This window comes from Notechis scutatus, chromosome 15 (assembly GCF_049901735.1).
Source record: "Notechis scutatus isolate UNSWTSFEM ecotype Mainland chromosome 15, rNotScu1.2, whole genome shotgun sequence".
Taxonomy (NCBI): domain Eukaryota; kingdom Metazoa; phylum Chordata; class Lepidosauria; order Squamata; family Elapidae; genus Notechis; species Notechis scutatus.
Window position 1 is genome coordinate 10,336,304 of NC_142023.1, and position 23,412 is coordinate 10,359,715.

At 46.4% G+C, this 23,412-nt stretch overlaps 2 protein-coding genes across 2 annotated transcripts; both read left to right on the plus strand.

The window, feature by feature from the left end:
• Positions 1–3,534: 3,534 nt before the first annotated feature.
• On the plus strand, positions 3,535–17,134 carry LOC113426839 (stomatin). The gene is made up of 7 exons (XM_026689248.2): positions 3,535–3,643; positions 9,906–10,009; positions 10,459–10,531; positions 11,249–11,331; positions 12,179–12,382; positions 13,276–13,410; positions 14,990–17,134. The coding sequence occupies exons 1-7, from the start codon at positions 3,592–3,594 to the stop codon at positions 15,182–15,184; spliced, it is 846 nt and encodes a 281-aa protein (XP_026545033.1). The 5' UTR covers positions 3,535–3,591; the 3' UTR covers positions 15,185–17,134.
• Positions 17,135–20,052: 2,918 nt separating this feature from the next.
• On the plus strand, positions 20,053–22,909 carry LOC113426840 (stomatin-like). Its single transcript, XM_087944282.1, has 6 exons — positions 20,053–20,182; positions 20,486–20,558; positions 20,969–21,051; positions 21,185–21,388; positions 22,176–22,310; positions 22,615–22,909. The coding sequence occupies exons 1-6, from the start codon at positions 20,129–20,131 to the stop codon at positions 22,816–22,818; spliced, it is 753 nt and encodes a 250-aa protein (XP_087800408.1). The 5' UTR covers positions 20,053–20,128; the 3' UTR covers positions 22,819–22,909.
• Positions 22,910–23,412: the final 503 nt, after the last annotated feature.

Below are 23,412 nucleotides of genomic sequence, written 5' to 3' on the forward strand. Positions count from 1 at the left end.
GCCCTGAGAACTGATGTCACAGCTTTTATATCATGTTCCTTCTTGTCTTGGTTGTGCAACCTGGGGGGAAAAGTGCTTATTATCATGATTATATTTGAACTGGCACAAGTCAGCGAGCTCGGCTCTATCATTACGGAAAATTTTTTTGGAACACCTCCAGCATCAGATTCTGGAACATTCACTTCCTGCTCCATCTCCAACCCACAAAGATTTCTTATCTTCTGGCCTGTTGGCACATGAATAATCCTATTTCTCACGCATGCCTTTTTCCCCAGAAAAGTGACTGTTTCGAAAGGAAACGTACGTGAAGCAAGAATTTCCCCAAACCGATCCGTGCTCTTTGCTAGATTGGATCTTTAATCTGCACGCAAATCACTTCCAAATAAAAATGTGAAAGCGTCATTATTACCCGTTGGATTTCCCTACAAAACCAAAAAGAGAGGGTGTGTGAATGACTCTTTCTAAGAGCAGGTGCCTTTCTCCTTCTAGGCCCTGGCTGGCACGGTTATTTCATCAGGACAACTGCAAGGAGCATCATTTCACAATGGCAGTGCACATCCGTTCTAACAACAGTGTGTGATAACCCAGAATAGAGTCTTCTCGGTTTCGTTGGGGTGCATTGTGTCACTCCAGAAAGTCACAATGCAAGTTTAACCCTCGTCTAAGCCTGAGCCAAATGTTTCTGTTGCAAAGTGAGACATTTGTTAAGTGCAGAACTGCAGGCTGCTACTGCTGACTGACTGCAATTTGGCAGTTCGAATCTCGCCAGACTCGAGGTTCACTCGGCCTTCCCTCCTTACGAGGTGGGTCAAATGAGGACCCAGATTGTTGAGGGCAAGAGGCTGACTTTGTAAACCACTTAGAGAGGGCTGCAAAGCACTGTGAAGCGGTATATAAGGCTAAGGGCTATTGCTATTGCATCCAGATTTGGTCACCATGATATAATTGTTATTGCTAGTTCTTTCTTTCTTTCTTCCTTCCTTCCTTCCTTCCTTCCTTCCTTCCTTCCTTCCTTCCTTCCTTCCTTCCTTCCTTCCTTCCTTCCTTCCTTCCTTCCTTCCTTCCTTCCTTCCTTCCAGCAGTTTGATCCTGACTGGCTCCAGGTTGACTCAGCCTTCCCTCCTTCCGAGGTGGGTCAAATGAGGACCCAGATTGTTGGGGGCAAGAGGCTGACTTTGTAAACTGCTTAGAGGGGGCTTTAAAAGCCCCGTGAAGCGGTCTTTAAGTCTAAGGGCTCTGGCTCTGTGTCTGGAATGGTCTAAGGTCTCCCTTCCAACGCTGTCCGTCTGTCCTTCTGTGATTCGAGCGAAAGGCAGTCTAGACAGGAAGGAAGTCCCTGATCTGCCACCGTCACGGGGGTCCTTATGAAAACAGACCCCAACAGCTGCGGCTCTCACTGGCATCTCCTTCCTTCATTCTGGCTTTCACTGGCGAGGAGAAGGGGGTTTCTTGATTTCTTTGCCTCCTCCGATACTTCCTCCCCCCAGTTAAAATTAAGGGTACACAGGCAGTCCTCAACTTATGGCCGTTTGCTTAGTGACTGTTCACAGTTACGATGGCCCTGAAAAAAAGTGACTTACAACCCACCGCCAGGAGTTAAAAATTCAGGCATTTGGCAACTGACTCGTCTTTACGACGGTCGCAGCGTCCTGGGGTCACGCGATCCCCTTTTGCGACCTTCTGACAAGCAAATTCAAGGGGGAAGCCAGATTTACTTAACGACCGGGTTATTAATGTCATAACTGCAGCGATTCACTGAACGACTGTAGCAGGAAAGGTCATACAATGGGACCAACTCACTTAACGAACGTCTCGCTTAGCAACACAAAACTGGGGGTCTCAATTGTAGTCGTGAATCAAGGCTCTCGGGAGAAGACGCCACCCAAAAACGAGTCACAATACCTGGTTCCTAAAGAAGAGCATTAAACATGAATCACCTTCTGGTCCATCACTTCATAATGATGTTGGGACGACTGAAACTGACTGGTATGGGGAAACTGAGTAACAAACAACAAAGGCTGAGTAGATTTGCTTGCCTTCTGGATGGCACCATGAGGACTGAGGCTTCCCCAAATATGGTGACAGCTCTGAGCTGGGTTGCTTCCTTGCAGACGTTTCATTACCAAACTAGGTAATATCATCAGTGCTAGAAGCGGGAAAGTGCAAACTTATTCCTTTCTATCATGGATGATGTTACCTAGTTGGGTCATGAAACGCCTGCAAGAAAACCACCAAGCTCAGAGAGCGCTCCTCCTTTCAACCCTGAGCTACAAACATTCCCTTCTACTAGTAGTGTTAAAAGCTTCCAGGTGTAATTTTACCTGCCTTGAAGTGCCCGCTGAAGGGGGAAATGCAGCTTTAAAAGCCATTTAGATAATGACCAATTCATACTTTTTTTTTTTTCACTTTAGAGCCGGGAAGAAGACGAGCGAAATTAAGAGACAAGAGGGGGCAATCCAAGCATAAAAGCCCCAGCCAGTTTTTGATGGCACAATACAAATAAGACGGAGGGTGAGGCCACCAGCTCTGTGCCACCATGACGCAGCTCATCCCGTCCACCGAAGAAAGTCACTCCCTTCCTTTCCCGGTTAAAGGGCAACGATTCTGACCACATCGGTTGTCCCAGGAAGCAGGAATTGAGAATTTCAAGGCAGTGGCTCAGCGTCCCCCACCCACCCACCCACCCATCTCATAAGAAGACCTTGTGTCCTTGCTCATAATCAGGGCTGGCCTTGTGGAAAGGCTGCGTGGGAGATCGAGAGTCACCTGGACGAATTGGGCAGCGAATGAACGAATGAAGAAATGAATGAACAAATATTCAGCCAGCCAGTCAGAAAAGCCACCCTTCAGTGCTCCGGGAGAGGGTCTGCATGCTCCAAAATGGCCCTCTTCAGAGAGGTATCTCCTCCTTCATTTTAATGTTTATCTACCTACCTACCTACCTACCTATCTTCTACATAATTTCTATCTCTCTATTTATCTCTAAGCCATCTTCTCTGTCTGTCTCTCTAATCCATCTCTCTCTCTCTCTCTCTGCCTCTAGCTATTGCCTACCTATCCTCTGTTTTATATATTTGTCTATCATCTCTAGGCTATCTTATCTACCTACCTACCTACCTCTGTCTGTCTGTCTGTCTGTCTGTCTGTCTGTCTACCTCTACCTACCTACCTGCCTGCCTGCCTATCATTTAAATGCCTCCTTCCCTTCCTCTCATATTTATTTAGTGATGAAGTGTGTCTGCCGCCCATCTCCCTCCGAGAAGCGGCTCTATTCGGCTCCGCCACGATCCCGACAGCCCACCCAGCTCCACAGCCAGCCCAGTTTCCTTGCCTGGAGCGGGTAATGAGCCCGTATCGGCCCTCGCCCCCCTGACTTGCCCCCTTCGCCTCCAAGTCGCCCTCCTCCAGCTGGGTGGGGGAGGCCGGGCGCGGGAGTTGGGAAGGGGGTGGGCGAAGCGGGAGGCGGGAGGCGGGCGAGGCGGAGCCCGCGGTGGGAAGCAGCAGCCCGGGAGGAGGCGCCCAGCGAGGCCAGGCAGTGTCACGGGTGGCGCAGCGCTGGGCAGGGTGGCTCCGTCCAGGGTGGCGAGCGAGATGAGCGACCTGGAGAAAGGCAGCCGCGGGCAGCGGGAGCCGCTCAAGATCGGTGAGTCGGGCGCCGGCAGGGGAAGGGACCGAGGGGGGATGGGGGGGTGGATCGGCTGCTGGAGCTTCCTTGGCTGGGCCCCGCGGCCATCGGGTGGGGGGAGTCCTGGACGTGGAGAGGGGGGCTTGGCAACCCCCGCTCGGCCCCTTGGAGGAGGAGGAGAAGCCCCTTTGGCCCTGGGGTTGGGGTCTTTTTGGGGTGCTGAAGAAGACCAAACCTTAGAGGGGCTGGACTAGAAGACCTCGAAGGTCCCTTCCAGCTCTAGTCTGACTGATTGGTTGATTGATCTCCGCCGTTGGCTCTTCCTTGGGTGATCTCAGCTCTGGCCTTTGGCAGGAAGGCCCCGCCGTTGGGCTCCGGGCCAAGTGGGGAGGGGGCGCTTCAGACGGGAATGCCAGCCACGGGGGAAGAGCCTCTCGTGGGGGGGGGGGGAGCGGGCTCCATTCGTGGAGGGAGCCCCACCGCCCCGGAGGACTCAGCCAGACAGTAAGAAGGGTCTCCCCCGTCTTCTTGGGACTGGCCGAAACCAGAGCCAACTTGGGCTTGGCCAACCGGATGCCCCTTCCTTCCTTTACGGATTAACAGACTTGAAAAGGACCTTGTAGGTCATCTAGTCCAACCCCCCTCCCCAGCAGGAGACCCTACACCATTTCTGACAGATGGCAGTCCAGTCTCCTCTTGAAAGCTTCCAGTTTGCCAGGAGCCACTCGTGGGAACGTTGATCGCAAGGAACGAGATGTTATTGCTGGGAAAGTTCCCAATTAATAAACATTTGCTAATAATAGTAATAATAATAATAAAAATAATTAAAAAAAAAAACAGCTAAGGAAGGGTTTTGGGAGGAAGAGCCAAATCAGGGAATTTGATCCTGGACGATCAGAGATAATAATCGGGGTGATTTTGGAAAAGAAGAAACCATATAGTCTGCAATACCAGTAAATTACAGTCACAGAATGTTAACAGAGTTCTTTGAACTTTAACTGGGCTGATATTTAACCTGTTAACCATTTTTCTTTCTTTCTCAGATGGATAGATAGATAGATGATAGATAGATATAATTTTATCATGTTTTATTTATCTATATATTAAATTATTGTATTTTATTCCGATTTCATTTGAAACAGTATTTTATTCCAATTTCATTTTAAATTGTTTTTATCCTATTTTAGTAATAATTTGTGTCTGGAACACTGCACTTCGATATGGCTAACCAATAAAGTAAATCTATCTCTATATATCTATCTCTCTAATCTCTCTGCGATGATTCGCTTAACCGACGTGGCAAGAAAAGTCATAAAATGGGGCAAAACTCCCTTAGCAAATTTCTCATTTAGCAACATAAATTCTGGGCTCAGTTGTGGTCAGTAAGTTAAAGTCTACCTGTAAGATGTAACAGTTTATAACTTTTGGAGCTGCTTTGCAAAAGACGAAGGGATTATAGTTGTAATAGATTGGTTGGGGTTCAACTAATGGAGATAATATGTGGGTTTTGGGTTTGTTTGTTTTTTGTCCTTTTGCCTTTTTAAAATCCACCCTTTTGAAATGATTTTGTCCAGTTTGGTTTTGTCTCTATTTAATGTGTTTTTGTCTTTTTCAAATCCAGTTTTTAATGTTTTCGTCTAGTTTTGTTTTGTCTGCTTAATCTTTTGGGGAGGGAGTTTGTATTTTAATCATTTGAATAAAGCAAAAATTGTAAACAAAAATGAATAAGCAAGAACGTCTGGAGTTCCAGTTAGGGACGCCAACAGCCAAAGCAATAGAGGAAATGGGTTTTTGTTTTTTTAAAGAAAAGGTTACTCCAGAGACATATCTGTTTACTCAACAAACTGTTGCTAATTACCCAGGGTCTTTGTGTAGCTACTGGTTGCACTAAGAAGAAACAGGCATGTTATTAGTTAGTTCCCCCAGAGATTTTCCTGTTTTAGGAAGCAAGCATATAGCAAAACAGTGTCCTAATATTGGAGGGGCCGCCCCAGAGAAGAGGAGGGGGTCAAGCTCTTCTCCAGAGCCCCTTCAGAAGGCAGGACAAGAAGCAACGGGCGGAAACTGACCCAGGAGAGAAGCAACCCAGAACGAAGGAGGGATTTCCTGACAGGGAGGACAATTAATCGGCGGAATGGCTTCCCATCAGAAGTTCTGAGTGCTCCATTACTGGAGGCTTTTAAGGAGAGACTGGACAGCCATTGTCTGAAACGGTGTAGAGTTTCCTGCCTAAGCTGAAGGGTTGGACTAGAAGACCTCCAAGGTCCCTTCCGACTCTTGTTATTCTGTTCCTGAAGGTTCAGCTTAAAACGCTTCCAATATAGCCCAGTGCTAGTAATGCAATTTAGAAAGGCAACTTTTAACGGCATTTAAGGGGATATGTCCCCAGATCACTCTATTTGTTTTGTTTTGCTTTTTGTTTTCGTTTAATTTATGTTGTAAACAAGCCCATCACTGTCCTATCTCCAAGGCTGACCCAGTTTATAAACAAGCATAAAGTTTGTGAAAGGCAGGAAGCCTTATGATGTCTCTGCCCACCTTCGGGCCTCTGGTTGATTTGTGGTGAGGGAGCAATAGGGTTCCTTCGTGCTCGACAGCATCATGCAACCCTGAATTTGATATTTAAAGCATCTCCCAGTAGGAAAGGAAATGTTTTGCCTCCACCCTACATGTATAATACTGTGTTCCCCCCAAAATAAGGCTGGGTCTTATATTAATTTCTGCTCCAAAAGATGCATTACAGCTTATTTTCAGGTTAGGCCTTATTTTTGAGGAAATTCGGTACTAAATGTATCCATCTGGCTGACATTCTTAACTGGGGTTTATATCTTGGGTAGGTCTTATATTACAAACATCCTGAAAAATCACCCTAGGGCTTATTTTTCAGTTGTATCTTCTTTTCGGGCAAACAGGGTAGAGAACCTGTAGAGATGTCGTAATTTCTCAATCGTTTCTCTGGAAATCACTCAGAGATGCTAGGAGAGATTTAATACATGACAAATGATGGTCTGCATCTCATAATTTGTACGCATGTGGGGAAGTCAATGACTAAGCCATAAGGTGATGCAACCACTTTATGGCTCAGGGTGGTGCAGGAATCTGGCCATTGTGGCTTAATCAAGAAACATGGTTACAACAGCCACAATTAAAGTGAGGTCATGAAGGCTCCTTTAACAGACGATCTCCTGCAGATCCAAGAAGTTCCTTCTGGTCTCCAGGATCCACCAGTCATGTTTGCAAGTTCTGGTAGATTCTCAATGGTTCCTTTTCCAAAGGCAACTGGACTTCCTTGGGTTTTTTTCCCTCCAGTTCTTCAGCTCAGTTCTTCAACTGAAGAAGCGACACATTTCAAAGGGTGATTTTCCAAGGGGAAAAAAGACCAGGAAAGTCCAGCTGCTTTTAGGGGGGGAAAAAACTTTTGGGACAACCATGGATGATTGAGAACCTCCACAGACGTTTCCATAAGGGCCTCCTGAGAACAGAACAGGAAGGGCTGCAGATAGGACGCAGCTACAACTCCTACAACCTCAACCAGCCGTCATGAAAGAAGCGAGGAGAAGTTCTCGAGGACAACCGAAATCCACCTGTTGCGTTTGCCTTCTGCAACTCTTTTGGAAGACGTTCTCCTTCCGAGATTGTTGGTTGCGGCTTGCGGGGCACAACGACAAATTCACTCCCTTATACAACTGCCAGACAGCCCCACCTTGCTGTTCTGACAATTGCAGTTTGCCAATCCTTCTTCCGAGTATCTCCACCCCACCCAAAACCTTTTGCCAACTCCTAAGAATGTCACAATATGTTGGCTTCCTCTTGAAGCTCATCTTCAAAGGCCCCGCCTTAATCTGTTCAGCTCTTATCTCTATTTTGTTCTGTTGGACGGAGGTCAGTGGAACAACCTGTGTGCCCGACAGACAACACCCCAAATTGGGGACAACCCTACTGGAAGGACACAGAAGTGGGGAGAGAGAGAGGAAAAAAATAATACTTCAGAGTGTTTTTGACAGGTGCTTTTTTTGAAGGAGAGGCTTGTAAATATCAAACTTAACTCTTTCGGAGGACTTTTGTGCAAGCTTAGAATTTCCTCAGCGTTTCTCGAACCTGTTGCAAAAGCCACAAAGGGCAAATCCAGGACTCCAAGTCTTCTTTCCAGACTATCTTGACTCTGGATTGGGAAAGAGGCGCATTGGCAACTCCCTTCCGCTGCCCCGTTCTTTGATTGCAGCTCCTCTCTGGCGGGACAGCCTTGAATGCCTGTATCTTTTAAGGCCATCGCAACTCTAGAGGATTCGGAGACTTTGGACTTGCATTACGTGGGCCTGGCCTTGTGCTTGGGAAACAGGGCAGACAGTTTCAGGCAGTTGTAAAGGAAAGGAGGGTTAGTCCTGCTTGGGAGGGGCAAGGCACTTACCACCGCCATTTTTTAGGGGGGACACAAAAAGTAACCATATGAGTTGAGACGGGGAGTGTTGAAACTACAGCTTTTCTAACCGAAGGCTTGGGAATTCCACTTTTACCTTCCTTTTCATGAAGAATATTTTTTTTATCCCTTTTATACTTTCCTACAATGTTTTTTTTTAATTATTCCTGCTTTTCCGTTAATTGATTTATTACTCATAAAGGGCAGGGGATCTGGCAATTTTTAAGGCTTGTGGGCTTCACCCCCAGAATTTCTCGGCCAGTACAAAATAGGTTTTTTTTTTCTCTGAATGGGCCCGATTTCTGTTCATGCTGCATGTAAAATTAGGCAAACGACCCACCGAGAACCCGCCACCGATTGCAACGTATTATTCTGTCCGTCCTAATTTTCATCTTTTATTGGTTTTAATGCTTTTAATACTTTTATTTGTAATGCTGGCCCTTGACTGTAATAAAAATAGGTGGATTGAGGTTCTTCTGCTGATTTAAGCTTGTCACTTCATTGGATGTTCTCCTTGGCTTAAGAGTCAAATGTCCTGAAAGAAATGTGCAGTTGCTGTCGCAGGTCAAGCCTTTCTTTTTTTGTTGTTGTCGTTAAATTGGGTCTGACTCTTCACTACCTCCTGAACCGTAGCACGCCAGGCTCCCTCAAAATTCTTCTTAGTAGAATTACTCTTTGGACTACAGTCCATTTAAATATGTACCACCTTGGCAACGACACCTTCCTGTTCCCATTTGAAGCTTTGCTAAGTGATTTTCCGGGGGGAACTCTGGCCAGCACAAACAATTAATAGAAATTGGTGTCTGCAGGATGATTGTTGCTGCTGATAGCTTATCACTCCTGAAACATATTGTTTCTTTAACGCCCACCCTGCAAAACGCAATCCTGTTTAAGGCTGGGTTAATTTATACTGCCTTTTTCATGCTCCCCTCTTAGGCCTGAAGCAAATGGCCGGTAATAACTTGCTTTGATGGAATTCCAAAATCTAATGTTAAAATGTAGCTTGGGGAGCAGGTTTTGGCAGCCATTATTCCCCTTGGTTTTTCAGGATAGAAAGCATTGGTTGCATTTTAGTACATTTTGATAAAGATGCTTCGAAATATTATTGTAGTGGGGGGAGGGGGGAGGGGGGAGGAGATAAGGAGGACAAGAGGAGGAGAAGGGGAAAGGGAAGGAGAAGGGGAAGACAGATAAGGAGGACAAGAAGAAAGAGACAGAGAAGGAAGGAGGAGGAGAAGAAGAAGAAGAAGAAGGTGGCTTCTGCAGGAATGCCAGTTCAAACATCCTAGAGAGTTGGGCTTCCAGCCTTTGCTTGAGTAGATTCAATACAGGGAAGTCCATTCCTCTTCTGGGCAACTGGCTGTATTGTTGAACTAACTAAGTAGGATTAAGCCATGATTAAGCAGAGGCTTTTCAAATGTGGGCTCGAAGCAAATAACCACCCCTCTCTTCTTTGTAGACTTCTTGGAGTTGTTTGAGGCCAAGCTCTGTTCGTGGGTGATGCCAGAGCAAATGAACTAGCATGGGAAAATGCATCTGCCAGTGGTTAATTAACATTTTCCTTCCTCTTTATTTTTTGTTTCCTTTTTCTTTTTCCCACACATTCATTCCAAGGTTTTGAACGTTCGCAGCCACGACTCTTGAACTTTTGTTGAGAACATCACTCCCTCCAAATCCAGGCTCCGTTTCCTGCCAAAACTTCCTTTTTCTTTACGATTTTCCAAAAGTTGCTGTTGCTCTTCCCTCTCGAAAGGAACAGAAATGAAAGAAATGGTAGCATCAGGGAGAGGTTCACAATTCACTTCGCAACAGTGGCAAGAACGGTCGTAAAATGAAACCTCGCTTTTTTCTTTTTTCTTTTAGATGGCAGTTCCGGCGGCCTCGGGTTTTGTGGCTGGATCCTGGTTATATTTTCATTCATACTCGTGGCTGTCACGGCTCCTATTTCCATTTGGTTGTGCATAAAGGTAAAAAGAAAAGGTTTTCATTCCTGAACTACGTGTCCCAGGATAATCTTGAAGGGTCTAATCTGGGCTGGTCGCCAAGACCAGAGGTTTCGTCTTCCGAGCCTTTGGACTCCTGCCGGAGCCCACCTGTCCTACCTAGTCACCGGGGTAATCCACACAGGTTACTTGGCGCCCCTGTGACGAGGTAGGACAGGTGGGAAGGAAGAGTGTGATCTTTAACTATTGCACCAAGTTGGCTCTCTCCTAATCTAAACAAATTACCTTTGTGTCCCTATGTGTCCCAACAAAGGTTTTTTGACATTCCTGTGCGGTCCTGTGTGATCTCTATATTTTGGTCCACATGTGCTGGATGTGAAGATGGAGGGAGGGGGAAATAGACTGGGATGTATAGATTATTTAAAGCAATGCTTGGAATAACCAACCGTGGCTTCCTCTCATCTCAATTGCAGATTGTCAAGGAATATGAGCGGGCCATCATTTTTAGACTTGGGCGTATCCTGAAAGGAGGTGCAAAGGGGCCAGGTGAGTTATGAATATGGTACACGGGGGGCGGAGGGGGGGTATGTGTGTGCTGGAAAACCATATTCTGCAATTCTTGGTAGTTCCCATTCATGTGGAAGTCTGATCTGGAGGAAAGGACTAGAGAGAGCAGTATGCCAGTATCTGAGGGTGTGCCCCCCCAAAAGAGGGGGTCAACTTATTTTCCAAAGCACCCAAAGGCAAGGCAAGAAGCAATGGATAGAAACTAATTCAGCAACCTGGAATGAAGGAGAAACGTCCTAACAGTGAGGAGAATTAACCAGTGGAACAGCTTGCCACCAGAAATTGTGGGTGATCCAACACTGGAGGTTTTAAAGAAGAGACTGGACAGTCACTGTTCTGAGATTGCATAGGTTCTCCTGCTTGAGCAGGGGTTGGACTAGAAGACCTCCAAGGTCCCTTCCAATTCTGTTGGTCTGTTATTCTGTATGGTTATATTCTTTGCTCCCTCCTCCTCCCCCGCTCCTCCTCCTCCTCCTCCTTCTCTCATTATTCCATAAAATGGGAGTCTGGTAAAGTTTGGATTGAGGCAGGTTTTTCAAATCTGACCCCGGTGATGACCGCTGATGACCGGGTGGGTTGTTGTTTTCTTTTCTGGCATTGCCCGCAGTGCAGACGGGGCTGGGTGGGGGGAAGCTGGATTAAATAGCTTCCGTGTATCCACTGACCCCGCATTCAATATTTCCCTCCCCCCTGCAGGGCTCTTTTTCGTCTTGCCTTGTACGGACAACATCATCAAAGTGGACATGAGGACCATTTCATTTGATATTCCACCACAGGAAGTAAGTGTCCCCTTTCCTTGACCTCTCGGCTTCCCCCCCCTGAGCATAGGGGATATAAATAGTCTATGCTCCCCGCCTCCCCACCCCCGTATCCTCCAGTCCACGCGGCCAAATGCCAGTTCAACTCAAAGCTGTACAATGGGGGGGGGGGGTGTTCGGTGGTGGGATTCAAACTCTTTGACTACTGGTTCTGTGGGCCTGTACAGCGTCACCTGGGCTCTCCCTTGTTCTGCTTCTGCTGGGTTCGCTGAGAAAATTGGGGCAGCGCACAATGAACTGAATGGCTTCCATGTTTGGTTTCCAAGTTTATAGAGATCTTTCTTGTTTGTTTTCCTGGTGGTTTTCTTGTGGACGAAGGGAGTGGAGTTTTCTCTAGTGGCTTGCCCCATCATTGTTGACAGGAATGTGTTTTTTGCCCCTCTTGGAATTTCCTTGATGAAGCTGTTGTTTTCTCCTGGATTGTTTGTCTGGTGCTGATCCCTGCTTCTCTGGGCTTCTCTGTCTGTGGAGTCCGTTCCCTGAGCTGGGTTGTTTTTTTGCAGACGTTTCCTTACCCAACTAGGTAATGCCCTCTGTGCTAGAAAACAGTGCGGGTTCAGGAGTTTCCCCAGAGTGTTGACAAGTGATTTCCACCAGCTGAAAAGCTGTAAGGGAAGAACTGTTTGGACTGTGAAACAGTCCAGAACGCCTTTGACTAATTAGCTGATTCCCCGAAGCCAACTCGCTCTTTGTTTATTTGGAAATAAGCTGCTGCGTCAGTCTTATTAAGAGTTGGCCAAAAAGAGCTGACTCTCTGGGCCTCCTCCTCCTCCTCCTCCTCCTCCTCCTCCTCCTCCTCTTCACTAAGATCCTCACCAAAGACTCCGTGACGGTCAATGTGGATGGAGTAGTCTACTACCGAGTGCAGAATGCCACCCTCGCCGTAGCCAACATCACCAACGCCGATTCGGCGACTCGGTTGCTGGCTCAAACCACTCTCAGGAATGTGCTGGGGACCAAGAACCTCTCCCAGATCCTCTCCGACCGGGAAGAGATTGCTCACAGCATGCAGGTAAGCAAAACTTTGGACATCCGTCGATGGAACGGAAGGTTGTCCTAAAGATACGAACCACTTTTTTTTTTTTAAAGGCTTCTGGGAGAAGTGGGAACGCCCATATATCGATATTTTTCAAGGGGAGGAGATTTATAGGTAGTCCTTGACTTATGATCACAATCGAGTCCAAAGTTTCTGTTGCTAAATGAGACAGAGAAGCTTGCTCCATTTTTACGGTCTTTCTTGCTATGGTTGTTAAATGAATCCCCACCATCGTTTAACGGAATAATGTGGTCGTTAAATGAATCTGGTTTCCCCACTGATTTGGGTCAGCAGAAGGCCGCAAAAGGGGGGTCACATGAAACCGTCACAAATATGAAGGCGTGGCCAAGCGTCCGAATGTCGGTCAGGTAGCCACGGGGATGCTGCAATGGGCATAAATCCCAAAGGTGCCTTTTCCACCCCCCCAAGAGGCAACTGGACTTTCTGGGTTTTTTCTTTGAAGACATTTCACTTCTCATCCGAGAAGCTTCTTCGGTTCTGATTGACTATATAAATCCATCCATTCCCACCATTCAGTCAGAGGCTGAAGAAGCTTCTCGGATGAGAAGTGAAACATCTTCAGAGAAAAACCAGCCTCTGGTTGGATGACTAAGAATCTCCAGACATTTAGCGATACACAATGGAGGTCACGTAAGTGTGAAAAAGGTCATCAATCACTTTTTTTCCGGTGCTGTTGTAACTTTGAACAGCCACTAAACCGAAAGTAGTAAGTCAAAGATGACCTCTATTTATTGAGACACAGGATCACAACTCCTGCATTCAAAGTACCTTTAGATCAGTGTTTCTCAAACTTTAAGAAGCGTGGACTTCAACTCCCTTCCTTCCTTCCCTCCCTCCCTTCTCAACAGGCCACCTTGGACGATGCCACGGATGACTGGGGCATAAAAGTGGAACGGGTGGAAATCAAGGATGTGAAGTTACCTGTCCAGCTTCAAAGGGCCATGGCGGCTGAAGCCGAAGCCACCCGAGAAGCCAGGGCTAAGGTGGGTAATGGTGTATATTTATTTCATTGGATCCTCTCAAGGGGTGGGGGAGAAACACACCTGAAGCTTCCATAGAAGGGAATATTTGCAGCTCAGGACTGAAATGAGGGCTCCCTGGAGCCCTCTGAGCTTGGTGGTTTCCTTGCAGACGTTTCCTGACCTAACTAGGTCACGTTATCAATGTGAATAGCGGGAGTGGGGTTTGAGGAGGAGAGGGGAGGATTGTGGCATCCTTGTTGCTCTTTGAGCTTGGTGGTTTCCTTGCAGACGTTTCCTGACCCAACTAGGTCACATCATCAGTGCTAGAAGGGAGTGGGTTGCACTCTGGTTATATGCAAGTGGCAAATACTAATAAACAAATATTTCTGGCGTCTGTTGTTCAGAATTTTTGTGTACAACTTTTTCAACTATTCTTTTTTTTAAGCCGATGGACAGGAAGGAGAGTAAAGAAAAGATTCTACATTTCTTTACCTTTCTTCCTTCCATCAGCTTAAAAAAAAATCTCTGAATGTATTTAATGTATTAGTTCTTATTCCTACCAGCATTTTCATTCAGCTTGGATTGGGTGGAGTGTGTTTTTTCTCCTCCACAAAAAAGAAAAGGAAGCTACAAAAATGTTTTTCTTCTTGCCTGGATTTGACCCGAACTTAATGTCCAGAAAATGCTTGCATCTACAATTTTTTTTAAAATTAAGCTTGCCACATTTTCAGGCGACTTAATCAGCTGACATATTTTTTTCCTGATTGGGAAACACATTCATAATTGAGCAGGGCCGTGATTACAAGCCTGGAAATGCTATTTTAATAGGAGTGGAACTTCATTGAAATCAGATCTGTGATTTAGCAGTATCAACGGCCTTTCGGTTCTGTTGTAACACGCAGGGCTTAGGTTTATTTAAATATGTGTCACTTACTCAGCAGGTGCTCAGGAAAACCACAGGATTAAGCCCCTTTGTGTGGTTATTGTTGCAACTGCAGAAAACAGGAAGACAACAGTGGTGTCACACGAGAAAAAGAAATCTGCTAGGAAGGAGGATAGTCTTGAAATCTAGGTCTGATCTATCCGAGCATAACTTTGGGCACCTCACACGTAGAATGTTTCCTCCACGATATATCCTTCTAAATCTTGAAATCCACCCTTTGTCAAATAACAATTAACTTTGGCTAATTGGGAAAGGAAGACTGGGTGTCCGAGAGGAAAAATCACGGGATAAGAAGTGTGGAATGTGGGTGACTGCATTCCAGGTTTTTTTTTAATTTACCTTCTATGGATTTAGTGGCCTGGATGTGTTTGTTTTCCCCTGCAATTTTATTTTTAACAGATATTTGAAGTCCTAAGCACCTCTTTGTTGAGGAATAGAATAGAACAGAACAGAGTTGGAAGGGACCTTGGAGGTCTTCTAGTCCAACCCCCTACTTGGGCTGGAAACCTTACACCTCTTCAGACAAAGGGCTGTCCAGTCTCTTCTTTAAAAATTCCAGATCTAAGCACCCTGTGGGCTGGATCCGGCCCCGCTGGCCTTGAGTTTGATGCCCCCGTTCTAGAGCTTTACTGGAGAGGGGTTTTCTTTTCCTTCCAGGTCATCGCCGCGGAGGGCGAAATGAACGCTTCCCGGGCCCTTAAGGAAGCCTCGATCGTCATTTCGGAGTCCCCGGCTGCCCTCCAGCTCCGCTACCTGCAGACTCTCACCACCATAGCGGCCGAGAAGAATTCCACCATCGTCTTCCCGCTGCCCATAGACATGCTGCAAGGGATTATGTCCATGAAACACTAGCAGAGGCAGAAAGAGAGAAGGGCTCTTGGGTGGGGAGCTAGGGGAAATGCAAAAGTCAGCGACGGCTAGGAGAGAAATTGCAACCACGTAGAGTTTGTAAGTATTTTGCATCCGCTGGATTCTCGGTGTTGTCCCTCTGAACAAATAATAGAAGTCCCATTTTGCTTCTCCCTGTTTTAAAAATTATACAGATTAATGGAAGGGACCTTATAGGTCATCTAGTCCAACCCCCCCCAAGCAGACCCTACACCATTTCTGACAGCTGGCAGTCCAGTCTCTTCTTGAAAGCTTCCAGTGAGGAAGCTCCCACCACTTCTCTTCCATTGGTTGATTGCTCTCAAGGTCAGAAAATTCCTCCTTATTTCCAGGCCGAATCTCTTCTTTTAAAGAGAGATTTCTTTTATATGCAAACATATATAATTTTTTTTACTAAAGCTTTTTCAAAAAGGAAGACAAAAACGAATACAAACTAATATCAAGGAAGAAGAAAGAAGAAAGGGATTGAAGAGAAAGCTAACAGTGCAAGAAAGGAAAAGAGTAAAGGAAGAAAAAAGTTACCAAGAAGTAACTTCCAATCTTCTTTTCAGCACTTATTACAATTATAAATTCACCTCTTCCATTTAGATTTACAAGATAGCTCTCTTCTTTCTGTAATCTGGCCCGTCTAATCCTCAAAGCCATAAATGAAAGTGTATTGTTTTTCCTCCTTCATGCAAAAAATCTGTATGTAAGGGTTAAAGAGAGATTTTTTGAGTGCCTTCTACCTCTTAAATATTTGGAGGGAGAGAAAGAAAGAATCGTTCTGGCTTTTGATTTTTTAAAATATATTTTTTGTTTTCTCTCATGATAGAAAGCTTCCCATATGAGAAATTAGACGTCCCATAGCAGCCTTGTTGTCAAGAGATTGTAACAACACACACATTGTAGTTATGGAGATAATATGCTTGTCAGCTACGTATTATATTCAGGTTACACACAGGTGTCTCCTTGCCTTAGTGATCCACGTAATCCAATATCTGGTTTTGCTATGTCCATTTTTAAAAAAATATAAAAACAGAGAGTTGCTTTTTAAACCATCTTTAAAAAGATGAACGTATTTTCCCTGGTTTTGATTTTTTTTCTCTCTCCAGAAAAATAAAACCATAAAGAAGATTGTCTCATTGCCAGAAATGAGGCTGGTGCCTTTGAATCTTTAGCTGAGCTTAAATTTATTATTTCCTAAAAGCTAACAAGCTCGACATTTACCTGAAAGGAAGCTTAATTTAACATTATGGCCTCCCCATCAACAGTCTCTATTTCCACATTCTCAGCCAGTTTAAAATAATTCCTCTGAAAGACCCACAAACCCTATAGACTTCCTTTCTCAAGTAAGTACGGTGTTTGTGCTAAATCTCAGCTTTTTTGCTAATATACTGTACCACGCTGATGTTTAGCCCCTTATCTCTGTATATTTGCATGTGTATTTTGTAAACTTGGTATCTGATTGAAATCAGAACTAGAGGTAATTGTAACCGAATAGCATTGTGGTTAATTGTAATCATTGTGTGTAAAGATTTAAGAACAGGAAAACAGACCCATGGTCTGGTTAGAAAGATCATGGCCTGTCAGATGAATACTGAAAAAGTTTTTAAATTGTCTGAAGCTCTGTTGAAATATCATAGCATCCTTCATATTGTCCGAAGTTAAAGTGGGATCTGGCCGCTTTAATTTCATGGTAATATTAATTCAGTTCGCAATGATAGAATCCAAATGAAGCTGTCCTTCCAGAGTGGGGGAAGCACACACCCCTCCAAAAAACACACCAAAGAAACTTTTCTTTAAGCCCATTTACCAAAAGTGCTCTTAATATCATGTACAAAAGGAGAGAAAAAAGGTCCGTGAAAACGTGTCTGAATTCTAAAGTGTCCTTGTTTATCAGCTGACATTCCAATAAATTTTTCTTTTATCGCGTTCCTGTTTCTGAAGTCCTTGGCAAAGCTTTCCGTGAAAGGAAGATATTGGGAGAGGCCGTGGTGCTCTCTGAGCTTGGTGGTTTCCTTGCAGGGGTTTCAGGGTGGAGACCCTGAAAGGGGGAAGCAAAAGCTAGATGGTGGGTTTTTCTCTTGTCCACCCACCTCCAAGCTGCAGAAAACATCTGCAGAACATCTGCTAGCCTCACCCAGCCCTGTTCGGCCCCTGAGATATAGCAGGGTCTGCTTACCCTGCCCAGGTGGAGAGATTTCCAAACCTTGCTGTGTTGTTTTAGATTTTATCTCAGGCCAGCCTGGACAATAAGGACGTCTGCAAGTAATTGAATCGAGCTGGTAGCCCCAGAGCTGTAATTAGGAAAGAAAAGACTGGATCGCGCGGCTTCAGTTTATATTCATTAGGCACGGGAGGGCTCTGTCTTTTGACAGGCATCTCTTATCCTGGTGGACGTGTTCTCTCTCTGGCCTGAAATATAGAGGCCTCTGGGGTACTTTCTCTTCTCCAGAACCGCAGGAGGGAGGGAGGGAGGGAGGAATGGATATAGGGGGAAAAAGGGGAGGGAAGGACGGATGGACGGAAGAAGGATGGTGATGGGAAGAAGGGGGAAGGAAGGAGGGAGATGGGAAAGAAAAAAGAAGAAAGGAAAGAGGGGAAACAGGAGAAGGAAGGGAGGGAGGAGATAGGAAGAAGGAAAGAAGGAGAAGGGAAGAGGGAGGGAGAGAAGGAAGGGTGGGCGGAAGAAGGAAGGAGATGGGAAGGAAGGAAGGAGAGAAGAAAGGAAAGTGATGGGAAGCAGAAGAAGGAAGGAAGGAAAGGAGGGAGGGAGAAGGAAGGAAGGAAGGAAAGAAGGAGATGGGAAGAAGGAAGGAGAGAAGAAAGGAAAGAGATGGGAAAGAAGAAATGAGAAGAAAGAGATGAAGGAAGAAGGAAGGAAGAAGGAGAGGGAGCCCATCGTCGCGACTCAAAGCCCGAGCGAGCCAAGGCCGCGGCGGCTGCATCCCCCCAGACGGACCGTCCGCAGCCTTCGGCCCCCAGAGCGGAGGTCGGAGTGGGCGCCGCGCGAGCGGGGGAGCCGCACCCGGCCACGGGGGGGGGGGGGAGTCCCGCGCGGGGCCTCTTGTCGGTTGCTGCCCATCCCGCCCGCCAACCTGGGCAACAGCAGCGCGGTGGCTCCCATGGGCGACGTGGAAAGAGGCGTCCGGAGGAGCCCGGACGCTCTGAATTTGGACGGTGAGAGACCCGCCGATTTGCCCCGCTGTCCTGCCGGAGCCTTTCAAAACAATCTTTACCGGCTGCTCTGACTTCCACACCGCCTAACCTGCGGACTGAGCGCGGCGAGCTCCTGAGCCTGTGCAGAGCGCCGCCACTCGAGGGGATCTCAAAGGACAGGCTAACTCTTTTGGGGGTGGGTGGGGGGGCTTTGTCTCTCATAGAACTCGTAGAATAACAGAGTTGGAAGGGACTTTGGAGGGCATCTAGTCCAACCCTCTTCTCGAGCAGGAGAGTCTATTCCAAATATTAGCCTCTACCTAGGATCGAACTCACAGCCTCCCTTGCATGCTTGGCCGATTCCATTGGGACCCCTGGGGTACTACTACTGCTGCTGCTAAGAAGCATACACAGAGCATACACAGAGCGCATCAGGAGATATAAAAACGCATCTTCACCATTATTCGTTACTTTCTTTCTATAATTCCTACGCTGCCCAAGGATATTTCTTTAAACTGGTTCTTACATCAAATCATAGTAATAATCAATCAAGCATATTTGCTTATGTGCTATCAAGTCAACCAACCAATTAGGATTAATGATATGTCATCACGTCAAACTCATTCGTTTCTTTGTTTCTTTGACTGATCGATTACATGCTCTCAGGTCAATCAAACCATTTGATTGATGCTTTGGGTGCTATAAAACCAGTGTTATGAGTTTGATCGACTGTTCATGGGCCTTCGAATCAATCCTATGACTTTGACTGATTATGCCCTATCAAATCCAATCATTTGGGTTGATTGATCGGCTGCCATCTAATCAAAGAATTTTGGTCGATTGTGTGCTGTCCAGGCTGAACTCTTAGTTGTTGTTTTTAATTTAACTTATTTATTAGTTTATCGAACTATAAAACACAAAGAAAAAAACATGGAAAAAGTAAGAAGAGGAAGGGGAAAAGAAGGGGGTATACTGTAACAGGAAAAAAAAGAGAGAAAAAGGCACCAATTTCTGACTCTCTTTTGGCACAGTCAAAGGTAACAACATTACAACCACCACTTTTTGCTTTTACACAACAGTCTGCACAAGCCATCTCTATAACAATAGGCCTGCCTAGGCGTACAGAAACAGAATCAAAGTTTCATCCCCCCCCCATTGCAAACACACAATCCGGGGAAGCAATTGCAAATTAGAGAGGAAATTAAATATAATCTATGATTTGGATAAAAGAATAATTTTAACCACCTCCACTTCTCCTGGCTGTGGGGAATAACAGGGCTCAACTGGGAGGCGGAAACGTGGAGACGTCCATTGCACGAGCAGCCAGAAGACCAAAAGGACATTCAGGTCACAATTCTTTGTCTTCCTTTTTTTTGAATATTAACAGTCCCAGAGCCAATCCAGGACTGGAAACTCGGCCTCATTGTTGAAAGAGGCAAAACGTATTTTTATACTCCAGCAGTTCCCAGGACGCATCTCTCATTCCCTTCATTGGGTTGAATCTCAGAGGCTCATGGTCTTTGGGTGGCTCTTCTTTTCTTCTTTTCTTCTCCTTAGCCCAGCTGCTTCGGGTGACTTTTCCGTCTGCTGCTTCATCTGAACATGGTGGGAAGCTAGGAATGAGCGCTCTAAGCGGACCCTCCGGGCGGGCGGGCAAAACAACAGGGATGGGTGGGTGGTTCTCAGAGTTTTCTCTTTGTTGGCTTTTCTCTTTCAGGGGACTTTCAGGAAAACTACAGCTTGTGCGAATGGATCCTCATTATCCTAATGCATATTGTTGTCCTTTTAACTTTCCCCATAACCATCTGGACGTGCATAGAGGTAACGATCGATCCTTGGAATCCTTCTTCCCATCTATTTCCTTCTCTTTTTTCTTCCTTCCCATGTCTTTCCTCCCTCCCTCCCTCCCTTTCTCTTCCCATCTCCTTCCCTCCCTTCCTTCCATCTCCCTCCCTCCCTCCCTCCTTCCTTCCTTCCCTCCTTCCATCTCCCCCCCTCCCTTGATGAAACTTATTCCGCCATATACCATACAGAGCAGGCTGCATTGAACATTATGCAACAGGACCAACAGGGCCAGAAAAGGCACCAAAAGGGGGTCAATCTGTGTCTATCTTCCCATGGCAGGTTGTGATGCAATATCAACGCTTGGTCGTTTTTAGGCTGGGCCATATACGAAAAGGGGGATCAAAAGGTCCCGGTAAGTTATGTATGCCCCCCCCTCCCCCCACAAGTCCTTTAGATCTTGTTTGGAAGGAATGTGTTGGCTAGCAAACCACAACTGTTCTGTACTGAAGCTGCTGGGTGCCCTGAAACTGAAACTGAAAGTGAAACTGAACCTCCCCTCCTCTGCTTGTGTTTTGCCTTTGGAAGAGATTTCTTTTTTTCAGGTGGGGAGGGGGAGTAGAACTCCTTAGCATCAGAATATAGGAAATCCTTTAAATGCTCTGATAGTAATTTCAAAAAATCCTTTCTTAGTGAGCACCTGGAAGCCAAGAGGAACATAGGGGCCAAATTTCAAGTTTGTAGGCTTTACGGTTATGGAGATTTTGTGATGATGCATGAGTGGTACTTCACTTTTACATATATATATATATTTTCCCCCCACAGGAATCTATTTTATTTTGCCTTTCCTAGATCACGCGGTCACGGTGGATATGCGAACAATATCATTTGATATAGCTCCCCAAGAGGTAAGTACTCTACGGGCGGTCCTCGACTTACAACCACAACTGAGCCCAGAATTTCTGTTGCTAAGCAAGACGCTTAGGACCATCTGCAAGTGCTTTTTGCTCCCCCCCCCCTCTTGTCACTGTCCTCTTCTAGATTCTCACAAAAGATTCAGTGACGATCATGGTGGACGGCGTCGTTTATTACCGGGTTTGGAATGCGATTCTTTCCGTCGCAAACGTGCTCTACATGGACCCGGCCACTCGGCTCCTGGCTCAAACCACCTTGCGGAACGTCTTGGGAACCAAGGACCTGGCTCAGATTCTCTTCGACCGAGAGGAGATTGCCCAAAGCATGCAGGTTCGGGAAAGTTGCAGCCACCGTGGCTTCTTTGGGAGAGATTCGGAGCAAACCGAGGTCAGATCTCAGTGCGGTAGGCAGAAAGGGTGAGGTCCAGTGGTGGGTTCCCAAATATTTTCCTACCTGTTCACAGCCAATCAGAGGTGATATTTGCCAGTTCTCTGAACTACTCAACATTTCAGCTACCAGTATGCCAGAACTGGTCCGAACCTCTGGGGAAATCCCTTCCCAATTGAGCCCTGATTCTTGGTGATTTCCTGGACGTGTCCATGTTGGCGCTGGTGGGAAATATCTGTAGCTCGAGGGTCGGATGAGGGTGGAGGTTCATTCTCCGAGCTGGTGGGTGGGTTTCCGAACGTTTCATTACCAGGCTGGGTAACATCTTCAGCGGAATTAAGGGGATGTCCATGTCCTTCTGCTTATGAGAGCTTCGTGTGGTCAGTAGGTCTTGCGATGGTCGGGTCATACGAGGTGAAAATCTTGTGGTGGGTCAGGTGTTGGTCATGTCAGGTGAAGGTCTTGTGATGCATCTTGTGAGGGGGAGTGACCCTTCCTTCCTTCCTTCCTTCCTTCCTTCCTTCCTTCCTTCCTTCCTTCTCTCTTTCTCTTTCCTTCCTCCTTTCTTTCTTTCTTTCTTTCTTTCTTTCTTTCTTTCTTTCTTTCTTTCTTTCTTTCTTTCTTTCTTTCTTCTTTCTTTCTTTCTTTCTTCCTTCTTTCTTTCTTTCTTTCTTTCTTTCTTTCTTCTTTCTTTCTTTCTTTCTTCTTTCTTTCTTTTTCTTTTTTAAAGATCACCCTGGACAAGGCCACAGATGACTGGGGCATCAAGGTGGAGCTTGTGGAGATCAAGGATGTGAAGTTACCCCAGCAGCTTCACAGGGCCATGGCGGCAGAAGCAGAGGCCTCTCGAGATGCCAGGGCTAAGGTGGGAAATGATGCTGATTTGATTTTTTGTGGGGGGGTCCCATTTCCCATTTGGGCATACCCACACCCACCCAGATATGCTGAAGATCAAACAACTCAGATTTGGGAGAACAGAAGAAAGAAAATTTGTAGCTAAGAAGCTGAGGGGTTTCAGCTCAGCCACCCACGGGGGGTTCGCGCACACCATGCATGCTGGGTGTTGAACCTAAGCTGACCATGGCTGGCTCAACAAAGCGGTTAGTGGAATCGGTGCCGCCAAGCCAACAAACCACCTTTTAAAAAAAATTTGGCCTCCTGCCTCCCAGGTGATCGCAGCGGAGGGCGAAATGAACGCCTCAAAGGCTCTGCAAAAGGCCGCCGCCATCATCTGCGAGAACCCCGCCGCCCTCCAGCTCCGCTACCTGCAAACGCTGACCACCATCGCCGCTGAGAAGAATTCCACCATCATCTTCCCTGTCCCGTTGGACATCCTGCACGGTTTGATCTCCCCAAAGCAGGAGCCGCGATGAGGAGGAGGAGGAGGAGGAGGAGGAGGAGGAGGAGGAAAGAGAAAGAGACAACCGGCTGCTGTCTTTCACCCGAGCCCCTTCGAATTAAAAACGTGTGCGCATGTTACACCGAGGTGGTTGTGCAGCAGCAGTTCCCCCCCTCCCAAACTTTGCAGGTTGGGGAGTCCGGCTTGGGGGGCAGGGGGAGGGAAGAGAAGGGAACCAGGCGTGTGAGTTGAGGGGCGGTGTGCAAGCGTGTCAGCCTGCCACTTGTGCAAATTGACATTGACAAATTGACATTCACGTGGCCTGGTTACAAATAGGCCACGGCCTGGTCGTGGGCTGCAATCTGAGGGTTAGGGACCCCCGTGGTACAAGATTCTATTTATTTGCAACCTTTGCACAAGAGTGACTAAGATTTCAACACAGAGAAGCACTTGACGCAACCACAGAAACACAAAACCTTTTTGAGACTTGGGTCTTTTCTTCCTTCCCTCCCTCCCTCAGTTCAGAAGGTGCCGGCATCAAAGTCCGAAATGGAATAGGGTTTCTTGGCTGAGCAGGGGGTGGACTAGAAGACCTCCAAGGTCCCTTCCAACTCTGTTATCATTCTGT

Coding starts and splice junctions, on each gene's coding strand:
- LOC113426840 (XM_087944282.1), top strand. CDS start 20,129: ATGCATATTGTTGTCCTTTTAACTTTCCCCATAACCATCTGGACGTGC. Junction 20,559..20,968: donor AGGGGGATCAAAAGGTCCCG/GTAAGTTATGTA, acceptor TTCCCCCCACAG/GAATCTATTTTATTTTGCCT. Junction 22,311..22,614: donor CTCGAGATGCCAGGGCTAAG/GTGGGAAATGAT, acceptor CCTGCCTCCCAG/GTGATCGCAGCGGAGGGCGA.
- LOC113426839 (XM_026689248.2), top strand. CDS start 3,592: ATGAGCGACCTGGAGAAAGGCAGCCGCGGGCAGCGGGAGCCGCTCAAG. Junction 10,532..11,248: donor AGGAGGTGCAAAGGGGCCAG/GTGAGTTATGAA, acceptor TCCCCCCTGCAG/GGCTCTTTTTCGTCTTGCCT. Junction 12,383..13,275: donor AGATTGCTCACAGCATGCAG/GTAAGCAAAACT, acceptor CCTTCTCAACAG/GCCACCTTGGACGATGCCAC.